A 12,386-nucleotide genomic window follows, 5' to 3' on the forward strand; every position below is an offset into this window, starting at 1 on the left:
TAAGGTTAGTCTGCCAACATGTCTTAATCCAGTACAGTCAACGTAACTTCAAACCAAACTCTTTCATTATTTTACAAGTCTCAGCAGCTGCCATTCCCATTGAAAAGCTATACCACTTGACTGGCCCTTTATAAACAATATCATCTCCTTACTGTTTCAATAACTGGTTAAAATCTCTCTCAGGAGCTTCATAGGGCGAACTGAAGCAGTCACTTCAAATCGCAGGATTTCTTATACTTAATCACATTATTATCCACATGCATGCTCTTACCTGATCAGGAGCTAAATAAACTTATGCTATATGCTTCTCTTAACTTCTCATAGCTCTCCAGAATGATTGGCTTACAGACCTCCATGGACTGCTGTACAGTGTCAAACTACATCAAACACTGGACTTCTAGAAATGATTTTGTTTCTATTGTAGCTACCTGAGAGTGTTGTACAGTCTTGGAGAAGCTTTCTCATCTAATCGTCATATTGAGTCTCTATCAGTAGAACTTTATCACTTCCAACTCCTCTACCTACTGTTTTAGTTTCACTCCAAGCATTTACATTTTGTTAATGTTTTGTCTCACAGTGATAATAATTAATCTTCCACAAGGTTGGATAAACAATTCATCTTTCAAAAACTGCCACCTTCTAATTGAGCTAGCTCTATTCTCCCTTTTCACACAACACAAATAGGTTCATAAAATATGCCAAAAAGTTTTTGCTGTTGCCTTGTGCTTTGTTTCAAGGCACTCTTGATTGTTTTGTCTCCTAATCCAACTTTACCCACTCTTTTGCACTGACTCCTGTATGCTTTTCTCTATGTTTCTTGGTCATCAAACATTCAGCTCTTGAGGCATTTGTCTGGAATTCACATATCCAGACGAAATTATTAATGTATTTTATTTGAAAGAAATGAACTTCCAAAACTATTTACAGAATGTGTGTGGAAAAGAAACAGTTTCCCAAAACTGGAACAATGCTATCATTGTCGAATTTCACAAGAAAGGAGACAGATTGGGGCATGGGGCTATAGACATATCAGCCTATTCTACACTATAACAAGATTTGCATGAAAATAATTTCCAACCTCGTACATAAATATTCAATTTTTGATCACGCAAAGGAATGAATTGGCTTTTGAAGTGGATATAAGACAGTGGACCACTCACAAGTGGTGAGTAAAATAATTAAATGGAGTGATGAGTATGAATTACCTCTGTTTTGCGTTTGTAGATTTTGATTCAGTTTCAACAAAATATGTACAGCAGTGATTCAACCTGTGATAGTGTGCTGAAAAATATTCAAGGTGTCTGAAGTTCACATGTAAGCTCTTCGCCAGATAATGAATTTCAGAAATGTAATTCTGCATTATTATTTCTTCGTTTTTTGGATCAGTGAATGAGCACTAGTTTTGAGCATGTCCGTTCATTATCGAAGTATTACCACTGTGGTTCTGAAAAGATTAATGAAATAACATTTAAGCTATTCACAAATCTTAAACTTTGTACATTCTGCATTCTTAATATAAGTGCTGTTATACACTGAATCATCTGTGCTGTGACAGAGTACAAGTGTTATTTTATTAATCATTTCAGAACTACTCAGGTAATGGTTTGATAATGAATGGACGCATTCAAAACTATAGTTGGAGTCATGGATAATGGCGGTAGAGTTTACGCTTGTTCTGTGCATCTATGTCACACATTCTTGGCAATCAGTGAGCTTTCAGTAGTGTTCTCAGCGCTCTGCTGTGAATGTTGTAACTAACGTGAGCATTAAATGTGATCGTAGTGAGTTATTTATTGAATTTTTATTCCATTTGTTGTGTGTTGTCATTAATGATGGTGGTGGTGGTGGTGGTGGTGGTGGTAAGCAAGAAATTCTGTACAAGCAAACAAGAGATATAATTTACAGTATACAAGCTTTCTTCGAATGCAATGCATTTGTATGGGCATACCGCAGATGTCGTTCGGAACTGGCAACAATGCAATCTCCATCCGTGTCTCTAGCGCGAACTGCCATCATTTCTGGATCAGACTATAGTCACCATTCACCCAATTTGTCAGCATGACAATGAGAAAAATAAAGAAGTAATGTGGTAGAATACATTTGTTGATCTCTCTACGAATGCAGTGTTGGAATTCTACAAAAATATTTTTTGTCAAAAACATTGTCTACTACAAAATCAAACAATAGAAAATCCAAGATGGAACGCAACAGTGTTAAGAAAAAGCACGCACACGCACACACACATGCACACTCATGACCACAGTCTCTGGCAGCTGAAGCCAGACCAGGTCTCAGCTGCCAGAACTGTGGTCGTGTGTGTGTGTGTGTGTGTGTGTGTGTGTGTGTGTGTGTGTGTGTGTGTGTGTGTGACTTTTTCACTGAAGGCCTTGTTGGCCGAAAGCTCACTTCCTGACAGTTTTTTTGTTGTGCCTATCTGACTCAGCATCTCTGCCATATGGTGGGTAGCAACTATCCTTTTCATGTTGTTCTGATAAAATATGCACTGTGGCTGTCTGCATTTTTGAATAGCAATGCAGACAAATCTCAAGAGACCACCATTGGGTACTAGATACAATTTTTAATCATAAGTGTTAAGTACCTAGTCTTCAGCAAGGTTTGCAAATTCATAAAATATTGTGGTTACAAGCATTTAAAAGAAGCTAGTGATTGTAAACAAGTAGATATCCTTTCTCTTTCTCATACAGGTTTTATTTGCAGGGAAGGTTGCACAACTGTTGTACGAGAACTGAGTTTAGAAATGCCCGAGAGACCAGCTGTAATAGTCGCATCTGTGGGGGGTGGTGGCCTGTTGACAGGTATTTTGGATGGCCTCAAGGAAGTAGGTATGTACACAGTTTACCTAAGAATACATACTGTCATTTCCATTTAGTATGTGCTATTTTTCATTCTTCATTCAGTGCTTCATGTACTGTGTTGTGTTTTGTAGTTTCCGCCATGAAGAAAAACCTTTAAGGATGTAAAATGACTTTAAATGTGAACATTTTATGTTAGGCTTTACCGTGATTGTTGTGAGTAGTGAATGAAACAACAAGTTTACTCTTGAAACAGTGACTGGTAACAGTAACTTATTGTTTCATTTGATGCAGAATGAGTTAAGACATACATTAAATCCATGAAAGAACAGTTAGAAACTAATTATTCACACAGATTCAATAATTTATTGTTACCACTATGTATAGGGAGATTTTAAAAGGATTTTGCAACTTTACTTACATATAGAACTTTATTGGGATGACTTAGACATATGGTTAAGGTGCCATCTTGTTGCAAAAGTTTCATTCACTTCTTGTTGCGTATCAAATTTTCCCACCAAGGATGACGGAAAGTTGAAAATAAAAATGACAGGCTTTACAGGACCTGAATATGTTCGTTAGATGGAAGAAACAAAGTCAGCAACGAGGGATCAACATAAATTTTACCGATAACTGTAAGGAACCTTGTATAGACCTACAATTCACTACCGGCATCAGAAGTTCATTTAAACTGGTTGTAGAAATCATTATAACATATCTCCATGTCACCCATGAGTTTCTGAGGCTATTGTTGAGTGAGTGAGAGTGGATTTTGTGTACAGTCCCAGGAAATCAATGCATTGTACATTACGAGTGCTTGGAGTTCCTCAATCAACTGTCTGAAGAGTGTTATGAGAAAGATTGCACCTGCAGTAATACAGACTAACATTGTTACATGTCCTCAAAGATACAGATGAGGCATGCTATGCATTTTGTGCAAAAAATGTTATGCTGGACTGAGGAAAATAAAACGTTGAGTACTCACATGGTTTTTAGCAACGAATCAACATTTCCTGTCATTGGGAATGTCAACAAACACAACTACAGGATTTGGGGCAGTGAGAAGCCAAACCACTATGTGGAAAACATTCATGGTAGCCCAAAAGTGTATTATTTAGTGTGCCTTCAGTAAAACTAAGGTGTACAGATCTCTCTTTTTTCCATGAAAAAACCATAAACGGTTGTATGTTTCTGAATGTGCTTGAAGTTTTTATTCCATGATGATGATCAAGATGGACACATTCACTTCCAACAAGACAGAGAAACACTTCACTACCTTAGAGAAATGCAAGATGCTCTCCAAAATGACTTCAGAGGTCATTGGCTTGGTTTTGGGGGTTCTGATTACATGACCACCCTGTTATCTAGGCTTGAGCCCCCTCCATATTCCAAGAGTTAATAGGTCAGATTATTGCTGCAGACCCAGAACTGATGCCAGATATGCTGAAAAAAGTGTAGCAAGAAATTGACTGCAGATGGGACGTATGCTGTGTGGTCAATGGCAACCACGTGCAGCCAAAGTGAAACTGAATGTGTGGGGCAAAACTTACTGTATTGTGATACAAGACCATACCTCTACTACGAGTAAAGTCTTCTCAATAAAATTCTGCATGTAAGGAAAGTTATGAAGTCTTAAAGAATCACCCTGCACTGTTTGTGCCTGCACAAAGGCTGCTATTTCTCTCCTACTCCTAGATTAATGGCACAGTGGCATGCTGCTGCTCTTCCCTTTCCACTCCCTGTTGTTACAAATCAAGGCTACAAGCAAAAATATTGCATCCAGCATTTTTCTAAACATGACATCACTCTTTTTATCTGTTTCATATCTTCAAATCTAGGGCTAATCAATTTTGATCACCTGTTCTGTGATCAGTATGTTTGACATAGTTGTAAACAGCAGCTTTTGTTAAAGATATTTTTTCACAAAACTTTCTGGCAGACTAAAACTTAATCTTCAGCTAATATGTTAAAGTGAAGTGTTTCCAAATAAACTAACACTCCTGATGCCAAACTTTCCAAATACTTTCATGTTTATGAATGATCACTGCAGACTGGTGTATGATACAAATTATTGACTTAATACAACTCCACCCGTATCTTGGATTAATTGTATGTACATTACCATCCTTACAGCTTTCAGCTTTAACTAGTACAAATTCTTTTGCATTTGTTACATGACTAATTGATCAGCACATGACTGGAGTCATGTAGTGGCCAGAAACACATATTGTTTGTAGTGTTATTACTGCAGTGTGCAAGCTTTCCACCATGATTCGTTTACTAGAATAATCTAAAATCAATCATCTTTGGAATTCAGAAGCACTTAGGTTGGTAATGAGGACACTGATGATCTAAACAATCAGACAAAACGTGCAAATGATGGAATGGACTGTCCAGTGCATTTGCAAAAAGGTCTTTGAGATGGGTCAGGGGGAGAAGTGTGGAGGCATTAATTTGTTATAAACATTGTGGAACATACTTGTGTAAAATGACTTTTTTAGAGACCAAGTTCTTTGCACAAATCAATATAGTTTCTGCATGCACCAATCCTTTGACAGTATCTCAGAACTATCACTCAGAAATATGTTAAATTTAATTCAACACAATGTTGCCTTCGGTAAACGCTGTTCGCGTGTGATCTGAACGTAACTTCTGACAGCTGTTTTGAGAATCTTGTATGGACAACAGGTAGACCTGTGTCATTGTGAAAGATGCAGGTGTTGTAGCAGTTGGGCATCACAATCAGTAGAGGTTGCAGATTAGTTCCTGCAACAAAGTACTTGAAGCCATCATGTTCTAATTACATATTTTAGATACTGATGACATGTTTAAGGGGGCATTTACACCACTAGGAGTGCACCATGTAAAGAATGACAAAAACCTACAAATATTGGTAGTTTAGTTGGTCACTCAGTTCATTACATGTCAATATTATGAAAAGGATAGATTGCTACTCACCATATAGCAGATATGTTGAGTCACAAGTAAGCACAACAAAAAGGTTGTTAAAGGAGTAAGCTTTCGGCCAAAAGGCCTCCTCCTAAAGTAGACAATATACGCATGAACACATTCATGCATCTCCGTTATATGGTGAGTAGCAGTGTATTCTTTTCATAATACTGTCATTATTCCATCCTGTATTTTCCATTGTTTAATTCACTGCGTGTGTATGAGCCAATGCTGTCAGTGGTTTTGTGATTAGAACTTAGTTCCTTTCAACAACTAAATGGAGTAAGCTACAAAATGTTCCTTGAACATATCTACCTGGAGTTTCTGGGAGATGTGGCACCGAGAATTCATGGGCTAATGTTCTTTCAGTGGTAGGGCCAGACGCAATTTACACTCAGTGCGAGGAATCCCATTGACTTTCAGTCTTGTGGAAGATGGATTGGTTATAGCGGCCCTAGTCAATGGCCAGTTCAGCAGCCAGGTATGAAACCAATGGGCCTTTTTTTTGTCTTGAGAAGAGCCAGAAATAAGAACAAAGGCATCCACAGCCAGTGTCATAGTGATTAAAATTCTTCTGGACATTATGTCGCATCATTGTTAAAAACTAACACCAATAATAAACTAAAACCGATGTTTTGACGGAATTGCAATGGCCTTCCTGAGGGCACGACTCGTGCCCTGAGGAAGGCCGTTGCAATTCGGCTAAAATGTCGATTTTAGTTTATTATTGTTGTTAGTTTTTAGCAATGACGCGGCAATAATATCCGGAAGAATTTTAATCACTAAGAGCCAGAAAGATCAGTCAGTGCTCACATGGACCTGCTTTCTCAATTTCTCTCTGTCACAAACAGTCTCTTTTTTTGAATGCAGTAAATTGCTTTGCAGTCTTTCATTACCATAGCAGCAACATTTTTATGGAAGTCACCTTTAAATTTTTACAAATGACAACTTATTTTAAAATTTGTTGTTGTTGAAACAATGACAGTTCAGAAACTGGCTGAGGTAGTTGGCTTACAATGAGTGTTTGAATCAATGGTGTAATAGAATTTTCATGTGAATGCTTCCATTTGGTGATTTTTTAAATGATTTTTGTACAGGCTTAACTCAATAACAGTACCTTGAATCAGTTCATTCAATTTTTTGTTGTCAGTCGCCATCAGGAAATATTGTTTGCAGTTGGTTAAGAGAATTTTGTAACGTTGATAAATATTGACATGTAAGTTAGTTTGATATAGATGTATTCTTAGGGATCTCGAAGACTGTAATTCCTTTCATTTTCTGTGAAAGAGCTCTGTTCCTGATGGAGCCTTTACAGTTTAACTAAAGCTAAAAAACGGATTGGTATGAGTTCATGTAAGAAAATGTGCAAAGAATGTGATCAGGGCAATTTAAAATACATATACAACATTGTACCAGGAGACAAAACTTGCATGTATTCGAATGAGCTGCAAATTATTCAGCAGTTGAGTGTTCGGCTGTTCCAAAATGAACCAAAGCCAAGAACTGCAGTTCATTCATGAGATACTTTCAAGAAGATGATTGCTGTTTTTTCTTTGTTTATGCTGGATATGTCACAACCATTTCTCTGAAGCATCACAGAACAATTAAAGCAGACTGGTACTCAACAAGTTTTAAAGATGAATATTTGGAGAAACAACAAAATGATATATACCCAAATATGTTTTTCTTTCATTGGTTTTGTAAAAACTTAAAAGGCAGCCATCTTGAGTGTATATTGTAACAGTGCCTGACAAGAAACAGTTCTGTATTATCATGCACTTACTGCATGGAAACAAAGTTGATAGATTGTTCATTGTCTGTAAGTTTTCATTATCTGGCTCTGCACATACCAGGGTCCAACTTCAAGCCTGGGAGCAAAAAGGCCAGAGAGTGGTTAAATAGATCAACTAAATAAATTATCCTGAGTCATTAGGAATCTTTTCTTCACATTTTGTGTTGACGCATTTGCATTGGCACATTGGGAAAATTTGGGTATGATACCATCCAGTGATAAGAGGTCATACATTAATAGGATTTGCGAAGAATGACAAAATGCTTGCCCTTAACATATTCTTCCAGAAAAAAGTGAATAAAAATTGGAATTAGCAAGGGCAAGATTTAATTAATAAATTTTATCAAATAGTAAAGAAATTTCACAGGATCTGTCAGTCCTAGACCAATTTATACTCAGATGTGGTCATAGATTTGTAAGATGCAGAATATAAATAGATTCAATGACTGAAAAAGGCAGATGCATCATACGGGAAGTCAGAAACATAGATTATGGTGAGACAAATAGGGAGGTTGACTATTAAATTAAGCAACAATTTCAGCATATTAAAAATGGAAGTGTGTCACCCAGAATGTAATTACACACATGAAAGAATGATGCTTTCCAAACGCACACTATTTTTCCATGTAATCCTCTTCCAGTTCTGTGGCTTTCCTCCAGCAAAACACGAGAGCATGTTTGTCCTGCTGGTACCAGACCTTGTTCTAGTGATAAAGCCATTGTTTTCACTGCGTGAATCACCTGTTCATCACCCTCAAAGAGTCTTCCATGAAAGCTATCCCCTAATGGCCCAAATAAGTGGCAGCCTTAGGGAGGTAGGTCAGGACTATAAGGTAGCTGGTTATCACCGTCCAACCCTATTTCATTGTGTGTTCAAAAGTCCTAATGTGCGGCTGAGCCTTATCGTGTTGAATCAAAACATCCCCTGTGTTGTTATGGTACCAAAGTCACTGGAAGTGCTTTTTGAGTGTGTTTAACTTTTTTTTTTATTTATTTATTGTTCCATGGTACCTAATTAAGGAGAAGTCTCCATGGTCATGGAATGAGTCAATACATGAAATAACAACACGATAGTAGAAACAGATAAAATGAAATATAAGAAACGTATTCAGGCGACAGTTCGTAAGTTTAAATAAAGAAAATCCACAATGTAACACTGGAATTTGCTTAATTTGTCAGCTAGTCCGAGAGCTCCTCGACAGAATAGAAGGAGTGAGCCATGAGGAAACTCTTCAGTTTAGACTTAAAAAGAGTTTGGGCTACTGCTAAGATTTTTGAGTTCTTGTGGTAGCTTATTGAAAATGGATGCAGCAGAATACTGCACTCCTATCACACAAGAGTCAAGGAAGTGCATTCCACATGCAGATTTGATTTGTGCCTAGTATTAACTGAGTGAAAGCTGCTAACTCTTGGGAATAAGCTAATATTGCTAACAACAAACGACATTAAAGAAAATGTATACCGTGAGGGCAATGTCAGAATTCCCAGACTATTGAATAGGGGTCGACAAGAGGTTCTCAAACTTACACCACACATGGAAGAATTACCCCAAAAATTAATACCATATGACATAAGGGTATGAAAATATGCGAAGGAGATTACTTTTTGTGTTGAACTGTCTCTTATTTCAGATACTGTTCTATTGGTAAATAAAGCAGCATTTAGTTTCTGAACAAGATCCTGAACATGGGCTTTCCACAACAGCTTACTATCTATCTGAATGCCTAGGAACTTGAACTGTTCCGTCTCACTTATAATACGCCCATTCTGTCTGACCAAAATATCGGTTCTTGTTGAATTGTGAGTTAGAAACTGTAAAAACTGAGTCTTAATGTGATTGAACATCAAATTATTTTCCATAAGCCACGAACTTATTTCATGATCTACATTATTTGATACTGTTTCAATATTACACACAAGATCCATCACTACCAAGCTGGTGTCATCAGCAAACAGAAATATTTTTGAATCACCTGTAATACTAGAAGGCATATCATTTATATAAATAAGAAACAGCAGTGGCCCCAGCACCGACACTTGGGGAACACCCCACGTAACAGTGCCCCATTGGGACTGAACATCACTACCACTCTCACTATTGCAGAGAATTACCTTCTGCTTTCTGTTCTTAAAGCAAGAGGCGAACCAATTGTGAGCTACTCCCCTTACTCCATAATTGTCCAACTTCTGCAGTAATATCTTGTGGTCAACACAGTCAAAAGCCTTCATTAAATCAAAGAAGACACCTAGCGTTTGCAACCTTTTATTTAATCCGTCCAAAACCTCATGGAGAAAAGAGAATATAGTATTTTCAATTGTTAAACCATTTCTAAAACCAAACTGTACATTTGACAGCAAATTATGTGAATTTAAATGCTCCAGTAACCTTGTATATACAACCCTCCCGATAACTTTAGCGAACACCGATGGCATACAAATAGGTCTATAATTGTCAACATTATCCCTGTCTCCCTTTTTATAAAGTGGCTCCACTTTAATTGGTCAGGAAACCGACCACTACTAAAGGAAAAGTTACAGATATGGCTAAGTACTGGGCTAACACACATAGAACAATACTTCAGTATTCTGCTAGATACCCCATCATATCCATGAGGGTTCTTGGTCTTTAGTGATTTAATTATTAACTCAATTTCCCTCTTGTCAGTATCGTGGAGGAGAATTTCAGGTAACAGTCTCTGAACACTTTTTTCTACGAGCGCTATATGACTCCCTGTTGGGACTAGGTTTCTATTTAGTTCACCTGCTATATTCAGAAAGTGATTATTAAATACTGTACATATATGTGACTTATCAATAACACGTACATTCCCACTACGCACTGAATCTATATCCTCGACCTGTCTCTGCAGACCAGCCACTTCCTTTACGACTGACCATATGGTTTTAATTTTATCCTTAGACTTAGCTATTCAATCTGCATACCACATACTTTTTGCCTTCCTAATAACTTTTTAAGCACCTTACAATACTGTTTGTAATGGGCTGCTGCATTTAGATTGTGACTGTTTCTAACATTTTGATATAATTGCCACTTTGTTCTACAAGATGTTCTTATCCCTCTAGTCAGCCACCCAGGCTGCCTGTTTGTGCTAGTACCCTGTTTTGAATGTTCTAACAGAAAGCAACTTTCAAAGAGCACGGGAAAAGTCTTGAGGAAAGCATTATATTTATTGTGTACTGTATCAGCACTATAAACATCTTACCACTCTTGTTCCTTGATAAGGTTTACAAAGGTCTCTACAGCAACTGGATCAGCTTTCCTAAAAAGTTGATAACTGTATTTAACATGTGTTGCAGCACAAAAATCTTTTAGAGTTAAAATTTGTGCATCATGATCTGAAAGGCCATTCACCTTTTTGCTAACAGAATGCCCTTCTAGTAATGAGGAATGAACAAAAATATTGTCTGTGGTTGTTCTACTGTTCCCTTGCATTCTCGTTGGAAAGAATACAGTTTACATAAGATTATATGAATTAAGGAAGTCTACCAGCATCCTTTTCCTTGCACAATCACTTATACAATTAATATTGAAGTCACCACATATAACTAACTTTTTGTATTTCCTATAAAGTGAACCAAGAACCTCCTCTAGCTTTAGCAAAAATGTTGTGAAATCGGAATCTGGGGATCTATAAATAACGAAAGTTAGAAGTTTAGCTCCATTAAATTTAACCACACCTGCACAACATTCAAACACCTTTTCAGTGCAGTACTTTGAAACATCAATTGACTCAAATGGGATACCATTTTTCACATACATGGCTACTCCCCCACACCGCAAAGAGCTCCTAGAAAAGCTGCCAGCCAACCTGTATCCTGGTAAAGGAAGCCTCTGAATTATCTCCTTATTTAAGAAGTGTTCACATATACCAATAATTTCACAGTCAACATCTATAAGCAGTTCACTAACTTTATCTCTAATGCCTTGTATATTTTGATGAAATATACTAACTCCCTCATTAATCGGATACCTAAGCTTTGTCGAAAGTGGTTTCTTTGTTAGAGAGACTTCCTTTAAGCAGGAATACCTATCAGCTGACTTCAATCTAAAAAAGGTACCGCTCTAACACCCACAACTACAGGAATTTTCCCATGAGTGATCACACCACCCCCACCTATGCTGTGACCTACAAGCTTTGCCAACCTCCCCTTTCCATACCTATCAAGGTGCAGGCCATGTCTAGTGAAACCTGTCCTGCTGATAGACTCCATCGACACCACTGAAATGTGACTCATGCCTTCTGTCATCAGTGCACCCTCAAGTCCCATGTTGTTATGCCTGATGGCTGTATTAAAATGAGGCCGATCGTTACTCTGAAACAGTCCCACGAAATGCACATTTGTGTTGCCAGTCTGAGTGGCTATCTTTTCCAGGTCACTATCTATGTCATACTCCACATTCCTGTCAATACTATTGCCAGCCCCACCCACAATCACTACCTGATCCTCTTTAGTAAAATCCCTACATAACCCCCCTGTGTTACCAGTCACCTGAGCCAATTCTGCATAATGTGTTCATGTATGCCTTCAAATTAGTGGTACTGCTTCTTGGCATCACAACAATGAGTATCACACTCTCACAGTCCCAAAACAGTCATCATCATCTTGCCAGTGGAAGCAATTGCTTTGAATTTTTTCTTCTGTAGAGAGTGAGGAAGAAGCCATTCCAGTGACTGTCTTTTTGTTTCAGGCTGAAAATGGTGAACTCAAGTTTCATCACCTTTTGCAGTCTGGAACAAGAAGGCCTCCCCTTAAATTTCAAAAAGTTTCAGCAATTCTAAACTTTTTTAATTTGGGTTCCACCATAGGAA

At 37.6% G+C, this 12,386-nt stretch overlaps 1 protein-coding gene across 3 annotated transcripts in view; it reads left to right on the forward strand.

The window, feature by feature from the left end:
• Positions 1-12,386, forward strand: part of LOC126481002 (L-serine dehydratase/L-threonine deaminase-like) — an 86,795-nt gene that overhangs the window by 55,088 nt on the left and 19,321 nt on the right. For all 3 annotated transcript variants that reach the window (XM_050104451.1, XM_050104453.1, XM_050104452.1), the window contains exon 5: positions 2,719-2,843. In XM_050104451.1, coding sequence (XP_049960408.1) covers positions 2,719-2,843 — 125 coding nt within the window. The remainder of the gene's footprint in view (positions 1-2,718; positions 2,844-12,386) is intronic.

This window comes from Schistocerca serialis, chromosome 5, assembly GCF_023864345.2.
Source record: "Schistocerca serialis cubense isolate TAMUIC-IGC-003099 chromosome 5, iqSchSeri2.2, whole genome shotgun sequence".
Classification (NCBI taxonomy): Eukaryota; Metazoa; Arthropoda; class Insecta; order Orthoptera; family Acrididae; genus Schistocerca; species Schistocerca serialis.